General features: G+C 50.1%; 1 protein-coding gene across 1 annotated transcript in view; it reads right to left on the bottom strand.

The window, feature by feature from the left end:
- The window catches only part of XPR1 (xenotropic and polytropic retrovirus receptor 1), a 154,244-nt gene that overhangs the window by 40,346 nt on the left and 94,387 nt on the right, over nt 1-19,511 (bottom strand). The window contains exons 3-7 of the mRNA XM_056108148.1: nt 14,981-15,082; nt 9,855-10,078; nt 7,378-7,527; nt 7,010-7,093; nt 4,161-4,242 (exon numbers count right to left, since the gene is read on the bottom strand). Coding sequence (XP_055964123.1) covers nt 4,161-4,242; nt 7,010-7,093; nt 7,378-7,527; nt 9,855-10,078; nt 14,981-15,082 — 642 coding nt within the window. The remainder of the gene's footprint in view (nt 1-4,160; nt 4,243-7,009; nt 7,094-7,377; nt 7,528-9,854; nt 10,079-14,980; nt 15,083-19,511) is intronic.

The following is a 19,511-nucleotide window of genomic DNA, read 5'->3' as shown; positions in this document are numbered from 1 at the left end:
CAGTGGGGAGGGTGTTTGCCTTGCACGTGGCTGACCCGGGTTCGATCCCCAGCATCCCATAGGGTCCTCCGAGCATCGCCAGGAGTGATTTACCAAGCCAGGAGTAAACATCACCGGGTGTGACCCAAAATGCAAAAAAAAATAAAAAAAATAAAAAAAAAATATTTTTTGACCTGACTCCTGGCTCTGCACTTAGGGAATCACTCCTAGTGGTGCTCGGGGGGGACCCTATGGGATGCCGGGTGTCGAACCCAGGTTGGCAGCGTGCAAAAAAAAAATATATATATGTATGTATTTTTTTTTTTGGTACATACTACCCGACCATCCTCTAAAGAGACAGCAACAATTACGACTTTGCCCTGGTCTATTTGGACCCTGCTATTTTACACCTTACCCAGACAAACGTACCTTTACATCTCCATAAAACCAGCTGCAATATATGATTTTTCAGGCGAATTATTACACGCCACCTCAGATCCCCTTGAGAAACCGCGGCAATTATGCCAATTTTCTGAAGTGAACGTTCGAGGGAATGAATCATGCTCGTACATGCATTACTACTGCTCCGTTTTCTCCCTCGGTTCTCCGCCCCGGTCTCGTGAAAAACCCACTGGGAGATAAATAAGAACAGACAGCTGGCTCTGACTATACTTACTCTGCCTCCCCCTCCACCGCCCCCACTCACACACAAAGAACAAACAAAGAAGGGTTCTGAGGTGCGCGAACATTTGACGCACAATGCGAGAGCCACACACAGCCCCAACCCAATCAGGCTGCCTCATCAAACAGTCTGCGTCGACCAAAGAAACCCGAACCCCGCCTGGCCCCTCTGAGTTTAAAGCGTCTTGTTTTGAAGTCGCATACATACAAATTACAAATGCAGCGGCTTCTTTTATGCCTTATTCAAGGACAAGCACGTCCCCACGCTCATCTCCGCAGAAACGACTTAAGAATTTTCACGCAGGAAGACCAACTCTCACTACACATGCTACATACTTCATACGGACGTGGTGCTAAGTATAGATACGTGTGACTTCTTCTCCACCCCCGACCCAGCCCTGCTTTCTGGGTCACATCAGGCAATGCTCAGGGCCGACTCCTGGCTCTGCACTCAGGGATCACTCCTGGTGGTGCTCGGGGGACCCTGTGGGATGCCGGGTGTCGAACCCAGGTTGGCAGTGTGCAAAGCAAATGCCCTCCCTGCTGTGCTATCGCTCTGGTCCCTAATTTCTTAAGGGGAAATTAAGAAACCTAATTTCTTAAGGGGACCTCTAGCTACTGGTCTCAAAGCATTTTTTTCCCTCCTCATCTGACACTTTCCTTTATCCTAGATGAAGTCCTCATTTTCCTCCCTTCTAATCCACTCCACCTCTCCTAGCCCTTCCCGGACCCCTCCTCCCCCCGCCCAACAAATCTCTGCTCCTGTGTTTCCCTTCTGTGGAAGGTTTTTCACTCATTCCATCACTGTCCAGCACCAGTGCTATTTCTCCCAAAACTTTTTTCAATGCTCTTGAGGTCTATATAATTCCTTTTTCTCGTGTGTGTGTGTGTGTGTGTATGTGTGTGTGTGCGCGTGTGTATGGGGGGTGGTGAGGAGTGTTGGGCCGCATCTGGCTATGCTCAGTGCTACTATAGAAACAACCCCAACACACGTTAGACAAGAAAGGAAGGAAGGAAGATTCTGAGAGTCACCTGCAGAACTGAGTCGGCCGAGGTAGGGGCGGGGCGGGGAGGGTGAGCAGGGTTTGTTGCAGTAACAATGGATGCCTGAACCATTAGGATCGCTCGTATTGCAAAAGTCATCCCCTGATGCATCACTCATAAAATACAGAAAAAAATTAATAGGTCTGGCACACATATACACCCCAACTCCCCAAATCCAAACGCAAACACAGTGCCAACACACCAAGTGCTGGAGCCGGAGACAAGGGGTGGGGTGGGGGTGGGGAGCGGGCGGGGGGCGGGCTTAGGGACACTACGTGGGCTCCCAGCTCTGTCGGCTGTCGCCCAATCTCCCCCTCTCAGAAAAGAGGCAAAACGCACTCAAAAAGCCGTTATGACCTGGGTTCTGATTCCACGAGGCGCGACGGGAACTCTTCAGACTGTTGATGCGGAATAATGAAGTCAGGAAAAGTATTTACTGAGCAGCTGCTATACGTCTGTCACTGCGTGAGGGTGTTCAAATACCAACCCGAGAGAGACACACAACTCTGTGACGGAACAGTCCACGCGACAGTGACAGAAACCTGCACTATTATGACTACCGATCATCCAAACTAGAAGGGAGTATTCACAGACGCTTCCGCCAACAGTAACGTGTATTCATAAGCCATCACTGAAACTACTCTGATCCCTGAGCACTGGCGGATACAGATACTCTAGGGATGCCTGGACTTTTGCCCTGAAGTTGCCATCGACCCAGCGGCCTCTGAGTCTCAGCTCTTCTGGGGGCTGTTGGTGAGCACACGTGTTCTCCATAGATGCTTGGACCCACCTGTGTTTCTGGACCCCCCAGTACCCCGGGCCAGTGCCTGCACAGCAAGGTACTTCCCTGCCATCTACCCGTGGAAGACAAATACTCAAGGTGACGCCAAAGATCCCAAGTGCTCGGAAGAAGATGAGTGTGGGCTGCAGGGAGAGGAGGGGAGATCTGAGGGTGGGGTGCTCGGGGAACCCCAATAGGAGCAGCGGCAGGTGAAGGGAAGGTGGAGCCGGGGAGGAAGGGACACGGACAACTTGGTGAGGAGTTTCTCAGGATGCCTGAATGGGGTGAGGTGCGCTGGGGGCTGCCCCGAGCTGAGATCAGTTTCCAGGCCTGGCTAGCAAGAGGCTCCTAAGCTGGGGGGAGACTGTCCACACCTCAATTCTTATTTATTATTATTGTTAAAATTTTTATTTATTTTTTCTTTTTCTGAGTCACACCTGGCAATGCACAGGGGTGATTCCTAGCTCTGCACTCAGTAAGAACGGATACCTGAAACATTAGTATTGCTTGTATTATAAAAGTCATCCCCTGATGCATCAATAATGAGAAAATACAGAAAAAAATTAATTGGTCTAGCACACATATACACCCCAACTCCCCAAATCCAAACGCACCCTGGTGATGCTCAGGGGACCCTATGGGATGCAGGGGATCGAACCTGGGTTGGCCGCATGCAAGGCAGACGCCCTCCCCGCTGTGTTATCGCTCCGGCCCTTCCCTTAAGACTTTATGTCCATGGATCTGAACAGGAGGAGCGTCCCCAAGAGGCAAAGTGAGGGAGGGTTAGTCCGCGAGCCTTTCACCTACTCTCAGCTGAGGTCAGGGAGCAGGGGCTCCTGGCACTCACCTCTGAGGCGATCTGAGGGAGTAACCCCCCAAATGGAGAACAAAACGGAATGAAACTAGCCATATTCTTGTTTGGCTATTGAGTCACACCCAGCGGTGCTCGTGGCTGACTCCTTGGCTCTGCACTCAGGAATCACTCCTGGAGGTGCTCGGGGGACCCTATGGGATGCCGGGGATTGAACTTGGGTCGGCCACGTGCCAGGTCAATGTCCTCCCTGCTGTACAATCTTTCTGCTACAGCCCTATTTTATTTTTATTATTTTTTAAATAATTAATTTTTTTTTTTAAATAATGGGTCTCATATCTCCTGACCCTGAAAGACCCTCAAATGTGGCACTTTTTAAAATCTCAGGGCTAGGACGAAGGAGACGTTACTGGGGCCTGCTTGAGGCAATTGATGAACAACAGAATGACAATGATAGTGATTTTTTTAATTAATTTTTTTAATGTAGGAGTACTGCTATTTATTCAGCAATAGATTAAGCTGATTGAATTAGGCATGAACTCCACATTATTTTTTAATTTTATTTACTTTTTGCTTTTTGGGTCCCACCCAGCGACGCACAGGGGTTCCTCCTGGCTCTGCACTCAGGAATCACTCCTGGCGGTGCTCGGGGGACCCTATGGGATGCTGGGACTCGAACCCGGGTTGGTTGGGGAAACCAATTACTAGTCACGCCTTTATCATGAATATGAATGAAAACGAGTCCTAAGAGATTTTTTTCTTTCAGTGGCTTCGGTCGTTCGAGCTTGATTCCTCACGGAGGGAACAGAACATGACAAAAGCGTATCCGTAAGAATGATTTAACTCGAAAATTAAACGACTTACCGGCAAGCACGAGGGTAATGTTCAGTACAAGGAATATTCCACAAAACAGGCCAACTCGGAAAGTAGTCCATGCTGGTGCGGGCTGCAGGCAGAGAAAGGGACAGGGCGAAAGGCTGAAACGCTTGGCGGGTGTCACGGCAAATTAGATGCACGGACCTCGACGTTCCACCAGAAACGCTGTTTTAGGATCTGAATGCCGAAAATTCTGCCCCCGGGAATCCTTCATCATCTTATTTTTATCACTATATCATCTGTGTTATCTTTATTTTCTTTGCTTTTTTGGGTCACACCTAGCGATGCTCAGTGGTCACTCCTGGCTCTGCACTCAGGGATCACTCTGGCAGTGCTGGGGGTGGGGGGACCCTGTGGGATGCCGGGGATCGAACCCGGGCCGGCCATGTGCAAGCCAAATGCCCTCCCCGCTGTACTATCGCTCCGACCCACATCTATGTTATCTTATGCTTACTTATATGCCATCTTATAAGTACTCTAGAAGCAGAGTTCTAACGCCTGAAACTATTTTACAGAAACCAAGTGATTAAATAATCAAGGTCAGTTTTCTGACACTGAAAACTGAATACGAGGCGTATACTCCTTTATTCTGTACCCCAAGTTCAAACGCCCTCCCATTGTGCTACCTCCCTGGCCCAGTAATTTCCTTTTTTTTCTTTTTTTTTCTTTTTAGGTCACACCTGGCGATGAACAGAGGTGACTCCTGGCTCATGCACTCAGAAATCGCTCCTGGCGGTGCTCGGGGGACCCTATGGGATGCTGGGAATCAAACCCGGGTCGGCTGCATGCAAGGCAAACGCCCTCCCGGCTGTGCTATCACTCCGGGGCCCCGTTATTTCCCTTTGAAGGTGGAGCAATCTAGTATGCCACCAACTGTTTATTCAACTACTGGCAGACTTCCCGGGGGGTTGTTCCCAGGTTCAAGCTACTATGAATAAAGTTGCTTAAGATCACTCGTGGGACAAGGCACATAAAGGGAACTTTAAGGCTCGGGTTTGCCCGGAGTAAATACCTGAGTGCAAGAGCTATATTAGACGGTGGAGGAAGGTTTAAGAAATAGCCCGACGGTGTTGCAATGTGGTCATATCATTTTACCTTTCATCAGCAGCATCTGAGAGCACAGTTCTTATTTCTCCCACATTTGATCCGGCACTCTTTCATTTTAATTTAATTTTGCTTTTCATCTGGAAGCTGATCCGGCTCGCTGTGCTTTTCATTTGCACTTCCCTAACTGGCTAATGATAGGAAGCCTCTACCGATCTTTCAAACGTCGATTTACGGCGCATACATCTTTTGCCCGTTTGGAAACTGGATCAGTGGTTTTGTTTTTGTTTTGGCCGTGATGGGAATTGAACCCAGGGCTTCATACAAGGCAAACGCTCTACCACGAAGCCACACCTCCAGTCCTGGGTTTTATTTATTTATTAAACACAGGATCTTTTTTTTTAAAAACATTGATTTTATTGTATTTTTGCTTTTTGAGTCATACCCAGTGATGCTCAGGAGTTTTTCTGGCTCTGCACTCAGGAATTTCTCCTGACAGTCAGGAAACCATATGGGATGCTGGGGATTGAACCCAGGTCAGCCGTGCACAAGGCAAATGGCCTCCCCACTGTACGATTACTCCAGCCCCGGTTTTATGTTTTATTATTGAGCACTGGGGCTCTATAGGAACCAGGCTTTATCAGACACAAATATTTTGTAAATATTTTCCCTAGCCTGCTCCTTTTCCTTTTATTCTCTTGACTTCGGAAGAGCAGAACTTTGAAATTCTGATGCAATGCTTTTGGCATCATGTTAAGAAAAGTTTTTAACACCTGGACTTTCTCCTGTTCTTTTTTTTCCCCCTAAAATGTTACGATTTTAGGTCTTCATTTTGGCCTACACTACTTTTAATTCTGCATGAATCCGAAGGACCGGAAGAGTTGCTGTTGGCATACTCAGAGGCCCAGCACCGTCAGCTGAAACGTTGAGCCCTTTCCACTGAACTGCTTTGACATCTTTTTTTGGTTTTGTTTTGGGGACACTTGGAGGCTACTCTTGACTCACCACTTGGGGGGACCACGTGGTGCTGGGGACCGAAACGGGGGCTCCGTGCGCCAAGCCTGTGCTCCAGCCCTGGAGCTGCAAGTTTGCTGTTCATATATTTACTGATCTATTTTGGAACTCTGTTCCAATCTGCTGGCCTATTTGCCTACTCTGACACTAATACTATCCTGATTACTGTGGCTGGGCAGAATGCCGGAGAGCAGGTAACCTTTGGACTTAGTATCTATAGACGGTAGCACTGTAGCACTGTCCTCCCATTGTTCATCGATTTGCCCAGTAACATTGTGAGGCTTGTTGTTACTGTGTTTGGCATATCGAATACGCCAAGGGGAGCTTGCCAGGCTTTGCTGTGCGGGAGAGATACTCTCGGTAGCTTGTCGGGCTCTCTGAGAGGGGCGGAGGGATTGAACTCGGGTCAGCTGGGTCGGCCACATGCAAGGCCAAAGCCCTCCCCGCTGTTCTATCGCTCCGGCTCCTGTGCTGAAACCTTTTTAAAATAATAAAACTAGTAGATTTTTGTTTGTTTAATTTTTGCGTCACACACGGCGATGCTCAGGGGTTCCTCCTGGCTCTGCACTCAGGAATTATCCCTGGCGGTGCTCAGGGGACCTATGGGATGCTGGGAATCGAACCCGGGTTGGCCGCATGGAAGGCAAACGCCCTCCCCGCTGTGCTATCGCTCCAGCCCCCCAAACTAGTAGATTTTATCAGCTAAGCAGATCGATCTGACTAGACCTCCAATGGGCAAACCCCACCCATCACCGACCAACTGGGAAGCAGACACTGACCTGAGCGGCGCCCAAGGGGGGGACACGCAAGCGCTTCATGGCCTTTTGTCTGTCACCATCTTCAAGTTCATTGGTCACTACGGCCTACAAAGACACACGATCCAGGTTTGACGCTGGTCACTCTAAGAGAAGTGCACGCGCGTAAACTGTCACCCCTGCAGAGTATAAGTGCCTTCCCTCCCGGTCGCCCGCTCCCACCCCGACAAGTCCCCGGATGGGGCTTTCTGATCACCGCTGATGGGCAAAGCAACGACAAGTAAGCAAGGATCCTGGCACTCTAAGCCGGCCAGAAGGTTCTGGAAGGAGGGCAGACGTGAGGAAAAGCAGGGTGTGCGGGGGTGAAGCCCCGGGAGGCGAGAGCACCCCACCTCGGTTTCGGAGATGAGCTGGTTGATCTTCTTGCACGTATAAAACGGGGCGAGCTCCACGTGGGCCACGCGCCAGTCGGCCCCGCGCGCCGTTTCCAGGATCTTGTCATGCTTCTTAAGGATCTTCCGAAACCCGGTAAAATTCAGATTCTGCGGGGAGAAGGGACACTTCTATAAAGACCAGCAGCGGAGCAGAAAAGAGGGAGAAGCAGCGGGAGGATGCAGCGAGGGCCCTGACCCAGGAAAGCCTTTCTGAGTGGGAGGTCCTGGCACTTCCTCTCCCTTTCATTGGTTCCTTCCGGGTCACAGCGAGGAGACCCCAGCATGGGCCCTGTCAATGCTTTTTTTTTTTTTTTTTGCTTTTTGGGTCATACCCAGCGATGCGCAGGGGTCACTCCTAGCTCTGCACTCAGGAATTGCCCTGGCAGTGCTCAAGGGACCATATGGGATGCTGGGAATCGAACCCGAGTCGGTCGCATGCAAGGCAAATGTCCTACCCGCTGTGCTATCGCTCCAGCCCATCAATAGTTTTTTTTAAAAAATCTTTTTTTTTGGGGGGGGGGGGGCGTTACACCCAGCGATGCTCAGGGGTTACTCCTGGCTTTGCATTCAGGGATCCCTCCCGGCGGTGCTTGGGGGACCCTATGGGATGCCGGGGATCGAACCCAGGTTGACCATGTGCAAGGCAAACGTCCTCCCTGCTGTGCTATCGCTCCGGCCCCCACTGCCAATGCTTTGTCATGTGAATTCTCGGAAGTCCTGAATTCAACACCTGATCGCTTTTGTTCTGACACTATTTGGGGGTCACCCGGTCACAGTGCTCAGTGCTCACTCTTGGGTCTGTGCTCAGCGGTTGCTCCTGACAACGCCGGGGATCAAGCCAGGCAAGCTGCACTCACCTCACCCCCGTGGGTGTCTCCCTAGCTGAAAAAATTCTATTGATTCCTGTATTTCAGGCAGCCCTGAGCAAAGCCACCCCCTTCCTTCCCTCTGTCTGTCACGCTCATTGGAAGAAGTTCTCGTTTTCCTTTTCCTGTGAACACCTGTCGGCCAGATAGCTCGCCTGGATTATTCTGATTCTGTCATCAAGAGAATATTCTCAGAAAATTACTTTGGGCTGGGGCTGGAGCCATAGCACAGTGGGTAGGGCACTTGTCTTGCACACGGCCTATTCAGGTTCGATCCCCGGCATCCCCTAGGGTCCCCTGAGCACTGTCAGGAATGATTCCTGAGTGCAGAGCCAGGAGGAACCCCCGAGCATCGCTGGGTGTGGCCCAAAACCAAAACATTTTTATTATTATTATTATTGGGTCCAGATCAGTAGTACAGAGGGGTGGGTATTAGCCTGGCATGCAGCTGACCCGGGTTCGATCCCCGGCATCCCATAGTGTCCCCCGAGCCCTGCCAGGAGTGATTCCTGAGTGCAGAGCCAGGAGTCAGCCCTGAGCACCGCTAGGTTGTCCCCCCCCCCAGTCCCCCTCATCCCCTACTCTCTCTCTCTTTTTTTTTGCTTTTCGGGTCACACCTGGCGATGCACAGGGGTTCCTCCTGGCTCTGCACTCAGGAGTTACCCCTGGCAGTGCTCAGGGGACCCTATGGGATGCCGAGGATCGAACCCGGGTCAGCCACGTGCAAGGCCAACGCCCTCCCCGCTGTGCTATCGCTCCAGCACCCTCCTCCCCCTCTCTTTCTGCCAAAACTATTTTGGCCTTCTCACACACTGAACACATTGTTGGTTCTTTGCATTTTTTTTTAAGGACTGGGACAACTATATATTTCTTTGGGTAGACACTGTGGGAGGAACTGCTTAAATATTCAGTCTACAAACATTTGCTGTGACCTACTTCTTTTCTCTCATGAGATGAAAAAGATCAGTTACGCTGAGGCTCTACTCAAACACTGTACACAAAGATTTTAGAAGAAAGGGCTGGAGCGATAGCACAGCAGGGAGGACGTTGGCCTGGCACGCGGCCGACCAGGGTTCGATCCCCGGCATCCCATAGGGTTCCCCGAGCACCGCCAGGAGTGATTCCTGAGTGCAGAGCCAGGAGTCAGCCCTGAGCATCGCCGGGTGGGACCCAAAAAGCAAAAAAAAAAAAAAAAAGATTTTAGAAGACAAGCTTCAATAAAGGAAGTCTGTCTGCACAGTTCATTACCTCTGACATTATGGTTTCTGTTCCATAAGAATGCCTGAAATTCCAAAGACAGAACTTGGAGGGGCTGGGTACAGCGGGGAGGGCGGCTGGCCTTGAACGTGGCCGACCCGGGCTCGATCCTGAATACCCCATAGGGTGTTCGGTCCCCCAAGCCCTGCCAGGAGTGATCCCTGAGCACAGAGTCACGAGTCAGCCTCGAGCACAGCCGGGTGTGGCCCCCAAACAAAACCCAACTCAGGGGGCCTAAGTAACGGCGCGGAAGGATTTGGACCCCAAGTCACACTCGAGAGCCCGCCTGGCGCCTCGCCCGTCCGCTGGTACCTGATAGTTCTGCAGCAGGATGAGACTGAGGTAGAACTCGCTGAAGGCCAGCTTGAGGTCCTTGATGTTCCTGTGCTGGACGCGCTCCTCGTGCGACAGGTGGAAGACCGGCTTTCGGCGCTGCCGCAGCGTGGTGACGCCCAGGCTCTCCTTCTGCGCGTCCAGGGACGACTGCAGCTCATTCTGGAGCGTCGCGAACCTGCGCTGGGCCTCGGCGAGCTTCTCTGGAAGGAAGCACAGAGCGGGCCCTCAGACTGCAAGGCGGGGCTGCGTTCGTGGTCACTTCATTTATTCATTTGCTTTTTGGGGTCCCACCCGGCGACGCTCAGGGGTTCCTCCTGGCTTTGCACTCAGGAATTACTCCCGGTGGTGCTCAGGGGACCCTATGGAATGCTGGGAATCGAACTCAGGTTGGCTGCGTGCAAGGTAAACGCCCTCCCCGCTGTGCTATCACTCCAGCCCCCTTATTTATTTATTTATTTATTTATTTTTACTTTTTTTGGGTCATACCCGGTGATGCACAGGCATGACTCCTGGTTCATGCACTCAGGAGTGACTCCTGGTGATGCTCGGGGGACCCTATGGGATGCTGGGAATCAACCTCCAGTCGGCCGCCTGCAAGGCAAACGCCCTCCCCGCTGTGCTATTGCTCCAGCCCCTATTTCGTTATTTTTTAATAAATGCAGGAGTACTGCTGTTTATTCAGTCATTGATTAAGCTGATTGAACCAGGCATGCACTCCGCATTACATTTTTTTTAAAAAATTGGATTACCGTGAGTTACAGTCACAAGCTTTCATGGTCGAGATTCAGCCATACAAAAAGGGGGTGGGGGGGTAGGGGAAGAGAAATAACGGGGCTTAAAATCCCAGCATGTCACCCATCCAGGTCTGACGGACGGGCACTGAAGGACGGCCCACGTTTCAGCAGCGTTTGCTGCATTCTGCTTCTTCAGTTTCTCCAGCATTTGTTTGGGGGAATTTCAAAGGCTTCAATCCAGACTTGGGACCGTCTACTAATCTGTGAGACTCGAGGCGTAAAGGCGTTGGTGGAGCCCAGCCCTGCAGCGGTTACAGCTTTCATGCGCCCCGGGATGGCAGGTCAACGGGCCAGTTTGCCTTGAGCTGGTTGGTGGTCACTAAGGAGAAAGGACCCTGTCTAGGACAGGCGGCAGATGCTGCATCTGTCGGTCATGTCTTCAGATTCTCCATCACTTCCTCCTCTGATCGAGGCATCAGTCTGGGCCAATTTATACTTACTTTGGGTTGATGTCAAGCTACACCCACATGGGCCTACACATCGAAAAGGGAAGCCGTAACTCCCACAACCCAATGAGAAGTGCAGGTACATGGATTCAGTGACAGCAACTCCAGGCCTCGAGGGAGAGGGGATGGGCCGGTCCCTCTCATCCCCAGTCCCCATGGGAACCTGGACGTCCCGCCACAAACTGCCTCGGCTGCAACTTAAACTCCTTAACAGCCATGATCCAGAGACACACAAAAGAATCTCCAAACCAAATAGCTCGCTGCAGAGATTTCTCCAGATCCTAATTATCTAAAATTTTAGAATTCCAGGAGCACGGGGCCACTCTTGCGGCCATGCGACATCTTATGCTATTCATACCAAGGAATACAAAAAGAGAGGGGAGACTGTCTACCATTGAGGCAGGAGGAGGGGTGGGATGGGGGGGCACTGGGGACCTTGGTGGTGGTAGATGTGCACTGGTGGAAGGTTGGGTGATTGATCATTGTGTGAATGGAACTCAAGGAGGAAAGCTTTGTAACTGTATCTCATGATGATTACAAAATAACAATAAACATTCTGGGCTGGAGGATAGCACAGCGGTAGGGCGTTCGCCTTGCACGCAGCCAACATGGCCGACCCGAGTTCGATTCCTCCGCCCCTCTCGGAGAGCCTGGCAAGCTACTGAGAGTATCTCACCCGCACGGCAAAGCCTGGCAAGCTCCCCATGACGTATTGGATATGCCAAACACAGTAACAACGAAGTCTCACAATGAAGACGTTACTGGGCCCACTCGAGAAAATCGATGAACAACGGGAGGACAGTGCCACAATAAACATTCTGAATAAAATAAAAAGTAATGTGGAGTTCATGCCCAATTCAATCAGCTTAATCAATGGCTGAATAAATAGCAGGACTCCTACATAGCACCATAGCACTGTCCTCCGTTGTTCATCGATTTGCTTGAGCGGGCACCAGTAACGTCTCCACTGTGAGACTTGTTACTCTATTCGGCATATTGAATACGTCACGGGTAGCTTGCCAGGCTTTGCCGTGCAGGTGGGATATTCTTGGTAGCTTGTTGGGCTCTCCAAGAGGGGCAGAGGAATTGAACCCGGGTCGGCGTGTGCAAGGCAAATGCCCTACCTGATGTGCTATTGCTTCACTCCTACATTAAGAAAAAAAAAAAAGAAGAAAAGGAAAGAAGAGGGAAGCCCCAACTTAATCCCATGCTCCCCATGACAGAAGCATGAGTTCTTGTCCGAAGGTGGCCAACGCGGTGCCACTTTCCAGACCAAAGACCATAACCTGCTTTGGAGGGTCACGAAAGGCATTAGCAGGTCGGCCAGCTCTGAGGAAGCAGAATAGAATGAACACAGAAAGTCAAAGTGAAGGAGTAAGACGAAACCACTTAAATAAACATTTACTCTATACTCAAGGATGCACAGCGCATATCTGTCTGTAACTTCTGTAACTAGTCCTTTATAATTAATGGTATTTCTTACTGTTAATCAAAGAGAATACATCTACTATTAACAATGTGTGTGTGTGTGCGTGTGTGTGTGTGTCTTCGTAGCCTCTATTGCAAAAGAGTATGTAGGAAATTGCCATAGAGGCAGGTGGAGGGGGTGTGGGGGGGTCACGGGGAGGAACACTTGGGGACATTGGTGGTGGAGAATGTGCACTGGAGGAGGGATGGGTGTTCGATCATTGTATGACTGAAACTCAATCACGAAAGCTTTGTAACTGCATCCCACAGTGATTCAATTAAAAAAAAAAAGAAAAAAAGCAGCAGCATCTATTCCTTGGAACCTCAACGACCCTCTAAGAGAGTTTGGCTCAGGCATTTCCCCAAAAATCAGAGAGGAAAAACCCAAACTCGGCCTTCTATGGTTTTCGCTATGGCTGTAGGTCAGAGCCAGCAGCCTCTTCCCTGCTGCTGTGATGACCTGGCCGCCCCTCTCCCCTCCCCCTCCTCCCCTGTGACCACCCTTTCCTTCCGGTCCACATCCCTGGGTCTCCTTTGTCCTCGTGCCTCTTAGCCGTGGAAATTATGTTTGTCCTGGGAAACGGCAATCCCTCCTGGGCGTTTTTATTATTTTTTTTTTTTTGCTCACTGACAAGCCCTCCACTTGCACGATCTCCAACGTTTCCCCTCGCGTGCCGCTCTCGTCAAGACCAACGGTTATCTCAGCTGAGAAGTACAGCCACGGGTGGAGAGGAGGAGGACCAGGAGTTGCGTGCTTGCTTTTTGGGTGTGGGGGATAATTTGCTCATTTGGGGGGATAATTTGCTCATTTCCAACCAAAAGAGAAATGAGAGATACGTTGCTTCGACCATTCTTTTTTTAATTTTTTTTAGCCACACCTGAGGCTGCTCAGGGATTCCTCCCAGCTCTGCACTCAGGGATCACTCGTGATGGTGTCTGGGGGACCCTATGGGATGCTGGGAACAGGACCTGGGTCACCCACGTGCAAGGCCAGCGCCCTTCCGACTGCACTATCGCTCCGGCCCTGAATTTTAATCTTCAGCTGGACTGATCGTGTATGGTCCGTTTTAAGAAGGGGAAAAGGAACTCAGCAGTGGGTCTTCGCTCTGGTCTGCTCTGCAATTTCTTTTGTTTCAGCTGTTGTGAGAACCAGGGGTGCAAGCATGATGATGGTGAAAGTCTGCAGTTAGGGTCTCACTAGGCAGGAAAGGTGTGAGACACTGAGGGTAGAGACCAAAAGTACCTCAGGAAGGTGTGGGATGCCAAGGGCAAAGGAACTGAAAGTACTTCAGGAAGGTGTGGAATGCTGAGGGCAAAAGAACTGAAAGTACCTCAGGAAGGTGTGGGCAAAGCAACAGAAACTACCTCAGGAAAGTGTGAGATGCTGCGGGCAAAGGAACTGAAAGTACCTCAGGAAGGTGTGGGATGCTGAGGGCAAAGGAACTGAAAGTACCTCAGGAAGGTGTGGGCAAAGGAACTGAAAGTACCTCAGGAAGGTGTGGGCTAAGGAACTGAAAGTACCTCAGGAAGGTGTGGGCAAAGGAACTGAAAGTACCTCAGGAAGGTGTGGGATGCTGAGGGCAAAGGAACTGAAAGTACCTCAGGAAGGTGTGGGATGCTGAGGGCAAAGGAACTGAAAGTACCTCAGGAAGGTGTGGGCTAAGGAACTGAAAGTACCTCAGGAAGGTGTGAAATTCCGGGGGGTGGGGAGGGGCAAAAGGACTGAAAGTATACAAGGGACATTAAGGTGAAAATTCTTGATGGCAGGGGCCAGACCGTTAGGACAATGGGGTGGGCATGTGCCTTGCATGCACTGACCAGGGTTCAATTCCGCACCCAATATAGTCAAGTCCACTGGGAGTGAGCCCCAATCTCTGCTGGTGTGGCCCCCAAACCAATCAACCCGAGGGCAGGGCAGTCACTCCAGGAGTGGCCTGTTAACTGCAATAGAGGAAGGATGTCAAGAAATTGAATTCCTGAAGATGAAAACACAGACATTAAGGGGGGGGGGGAGGAATATTTTTAAAAGGTCAAATTTCAGCAGGAATTCTCGTGTTTGCTTCTCAACGCAGGGCAACCTGTAGCCATCCAGACAGAGACGAGAGCTAAGTGCTCAGAGAAGGCGTCACGCCAGGTCCCAAGCCAATGGCATCTCTAAGGAGGGCAGTGAAATAAACTGACTGACTTTTCCCAGCTTAGCTGCTGTCAACAAGGTCTAGGAATCCTCCCTGCTGAGGGAACCGAAGCAGTGACCGCTTCCGGCTTCCTCGGGGAGCTGGGACGTGTCCCTACCCCATCACAGGAGACAGACAGGGGCCCCGCACCCAAGGTCCAAGTCCCAAATGTTGATCAGAAGCTTCCCCGGGGACAGTTTCCCCTCCCCAGACCTGCTCACCTGAATAAAAAGTGTTGATTTTGGCAAGTTCCTTTTCACAGGTTTGGAAAAATTTCTCTTCAAACTTGGCAAAATACCTCTTGACTGTGTCCTCGTCTGTAACTAGAAGCAAAGAAAACAATATTTAATAACAGAAGGTCACTGAAGGAAATGGGAAAAATAAAATTCAGGTCCTTTCTGAAGACTAAAATGGTCACAATGTACATCTTTGAATGAGACTCTCTCTAAAGCAACTTCACCAAAGTTGCAGTGGTGGAGAAAAACATTCTTAGACTTTTTACAAGAGAAAGACAGTGTAGCAGACTCAAGGGGTCTGAAACAGGTAGAAGTTGGCAAAAGTAAATCATGGAATATTTCAGGGAAGGACAAAAAAAAAAACTCAACAGCCAAGGAAGACATGAATTCAACAGTTTTGGGGAGAAAGGAACCACTGCAACTATTAAATTGTGCCTACTCATTTCTACGTCAGCTACGCAGGACTGATTGTCACCAGCAGGATATTCTCAGTTTTCTGGCGCTGGAAGAAAGCCAAAGGGTGAGGGGATCCCTGGGGCACTGGAGTGGGGTCTGGAAAGTTGGGGGAATGGGGGGGGCGGGTGTCCACCAGGTAGCAGTTGCAGGTGGGGTGGGATATGTTATCAGGTCACCCAAATTTTCAAAATATCCTACAGCCTCTTTTTATTTTATTTATGTATTTTATTTTTTCTTTTCGGGTCACACCTGGCGACGCACAGGGGTTACTCCTGGCTCTGCACTCAGGAATCATCCCTGGCAGTGCTCAGGGGACCATATGGGATGCTGGGAATCGAACCCGGGTTGGCTGCGTGCAAGGCAAATGCCCCACCCACTGTGCTATTGCTCCAGCCCCTATTTTATTTTATTTTTAAAATTAAAGTATCACGGGGCCAGAGAGATAGTATACCAGGTAAGGAGCTCGCCTTGCACACGGCCGGCCTGGGTTCAATCCCAGCACCTCATCCTGTCCCCTGAGGACCACCAGAAGTGACCCCTGAGCACAGAGCCCTGGGTACCACAGGTTATGGCCCCCAAACCAAACCCCCGCTCCCCCAACCACTGAGGCAGTTTCCAACAGTGCTGAAGTCATTCTTGTACTGCTACAGAGAACTACATCAATCCCTTCACCAGTGTCCAAACATCCCTTCGCCATTTCCCCGTGCCCCCTCCTCCCCCAGGCCCCAGTTCTACTGATCGTCCTATTTCACAGAAACAACTCAAATGTATGAAACGACAGTTTTTATTTCTATGTGCCCACTTCACTATGTCTTCCGCTTCAGAACCCAGAAGGCGGACACGGAACTGTACTGATTCTGCAGGCGGGGAAGACGTGCGCTTTCCTCCCCCAAAGATCAGCAACCCAGGCACACCGGGTCCAGCTGGGGATAAGTTAAGAGTAGTAGTAGCTTACTCAAATTACCTACTCAGACTTTTCACACATTCCATTCTGCTGTGTTCTTAGGAAAGAGAATCCCGAATTTACCTGTATTTATTTGTTTCCCAATGAACTTTGAGTAACACAAAATAACAGGATTAAACTTGTGTAGCAAAATGATTTAAAGACAGTCTCTGCTTTTTTTATTTTTTGGTTACACGTGCTGACGTTTAGAGAGGTTACTCTGGCTCGGCACTCAGGAATCACTCCTGGCGGTGCTTGGGGAACCACACGGGATGCTCGGGACTGAATGTGGGTCTGCTGCATGCAAGGCAAACGCCCTCCCGGCAGGACTACTGCTCCAGCCCCAAGACAGCCTCTGCTTTAAAAAAAAAAATCTCTAACATAACAATGACATAAATGATATAATAAAGAAGTTGCATATTCAGAAACACCAGCTATTTTATTTTTAAATTTTTAAATTGTTTTTTTTTTTTCTTTTTGGTTCACACCTGGTGATGCACAAGATTATTCCTGGCTCTATACTCAGGAATTATTCCTGGCGGTCCTCGGGGGACCCTATGGGATACTGGGAATCGAATCCGGGTTGGCCGTGTATGGGGCAAACGCCCTCCCTGCTGTGCTATCACTCCAGCCCCAACACCAGCTATTTTAAATATTGACAAGGATCTAGAAAGAAAAAAAAACGAAGCCTTTGAGAATCTAAGACATAGGTAATAAATTTTATGTATTACTGTCCAAACTTTCTACCCATGATTCAATCTCATAAACTCGTCATATCCTTAATTTAGACTCTTTCCTCTAAAATATCAACAGTCTGTTATCTACACTTCTGGGAAGGGAGGAGGAACGAGAACATACATAAACAAAAACAGCAACAACAGTTGCATGTAGTAAATTAAACAGAAATGTCCTCATCCTTGCAGATTTAGACAGACACAACAATCTAACTGGAAGTACAGAACAGTACATAATGGATAAAAGAATTAAAAAAAACACAATAAGGACCAGAGCAATAGCACAGCGGGGAGGGCATTTGCCTTGCACGCAGTTGACCTGGGTTCGATCCCCGGCATGCAGAGCCAGGAGGAACCCCTGAGTACTGCTGGGTGTGACCCCAAAAGCAAAAACCAAACCCAAATCGCTCTGGCCCTACAAGGATGATTTTTGTAAATGGACACAACTGCTCCTTCCCTAGGAGAGAGTACTAGGAAGCCTGCAGGAAGACAGGCCAGGCCGCCCCTCCAAGAACTTGCCGTGTTCAGTCTCATTTCTAAGAAAGAGCTTCCTCGTTATTTGCAAGGATAATCATGTACCGATTGTTTTTTAAAATGATTAAAAAAAAAGTGATGTTCAGCACAAGGGAACCAGTGCGAATAAATTACAATAATATCACAAAACACTATGTCCCCATTCAAAATGTGATGTGCGTTGTACGTATGGATATTTTCTAAGACACACTGCGGGGGCGGGAGGAGGGGAGAATTTAAATGGCAGAATATATGCAGGCTGATCACACTTATGAAAAATGTGCATAAATTAATATTCCTAAGTACAATTACGAGGAGAACCGGGAGGACGCTAATTATGGCTCCCTTCTCCTCCTGGAGCAGCCCGAGGGGGAAGCTCTCAGCTCATTCTCTTCACAGACTGTAGCACTGTAGCGCTGTCCTCCCGCTGTCCATCGATTTGCTCGAGTGGGCACCAGTAACGTCTTCATTGTGAGACTTGTTGTTACTGTGTTTGGCATAGTCTCTGAGTCTATAAAAACCAGCTCCCGGAAGAGAACAGTGCAGTCTCCTGCCTCTGCATCTGGCTGTCCTCACCGGGCCCCTTGGAGGGGAGCGGGTTGAGCTTTCCTCCCCGCCCCGACCAGGGCTCCGGCAGCCGAAGACCTCCAGGACCAGCCACCACCATGCTGAGACCACTCTCCGCACACCTGAAGGTACTGGCAGAGGGACAAAGCCACGCGGGTCCCGGGGCCGAGATCTCCAAGCCTACTCGGATTGGGGCCGAGCATCCTCCACCCAGATCCTCCAAATTCCAGTAGGCGGGGGTCACACCCACCAACTGGCCCCCTGGCACCGTGTAATCCCATCAGCGGCCAAGACTCAGAGACTATAAAAACCAGCTCCTGGAACCGCGCGGCTGCATTTGCGGCCGCACAACATCTTATTATAACATCTTATTATCTCATTCCTACTTTGGACAAACTGGCAGGCTACCGAATGTAGCCTGCCCACATGGCAGAGTCTGGCAAACTCCCCGTGGCGTACCCAATATGCCAAATACCAGTAACAATGATGGGTCTCATTCTCCCAAAGAGCCTTGAATATAATCTCAGGGCTAGGATGAAGGAGACGTTACTGGGGCCTGCTCGAGGCAATCGACGAATAACAGGATGATTTGTGTGTGTGTTGTGTGTGTTTGGCATATCGAATACGTCATGGGTAGCTTGCCAGGTTTTGCCATGCGGGCATGTGGGCAAGGTACTCTCAGTAGCTGGCCGGGCTCTCCAAGAGGGAGGAATCGAACCTGGGTCAGCCGGGTCGGCCCAGTGCAAGGCAAACGCCCTACCTGCTGTGCTACTGCTCCAGCCCCTCCTCTGTCCTCGGAAAACAGCACAAAGGACCAATTAAACTGTGGAAATAAAAGGTATTGCCAAGCTAGAAGGAAAAAAGTCAACACGTCACATCTAAGTCCTTACATTATGCATTTTCAAAGCCTACCAACAGAGGCTGGGGGTATGGTGACATCCAGCAGGTCACCCTGTACCCGCGGGGCGAGTGCATCAGCAGCCTGATGGTGCCTTCAGGTTTCTGGGTACCCCAAAACTGCCGCTGAGCCTCTGGCTGAACCCTATCAACTTGGAACCAAGTTTCCCAAGAAATTAAATGGCCAAGAATCAGGTATGTGGGCGCCAAGCCCACAAACCACCTCCGGCTCAGTCATACAAGCTCACTGACGGGCCTCGCTTCAGAGACCCATAACCATAACACCCAAAAGCGGAGAAAGAGTAAGAAGGAAGCGGGTGGGGGTGGTGGGAGGGATACTGGGGACCTTGGTGGTGGGGAACGTGCCCTGGTGGAGGGATGGGGGTTCCATCATTGTATGACTGAA

Source organism: Sorex fumeus, unplaced genomic scaffold (genome assembly GCF_029834395.1).
Source record: "Sorex fumeus unplaced genomic scaffold, SorFum_2.1 ptg000195l, whole genome shotgun sequence".
In the NCBI taxonomy this organism is placed as follows: domain Eukaryota; kingdom Metazoa; phylum Chordata; class Mammalia; order Eulipotyphla; family Soricidae; genus Sorex; species Sorex fumeus.
This window is presented reverse-complemented; position numbering and strand designations above follow the sequence as displayed.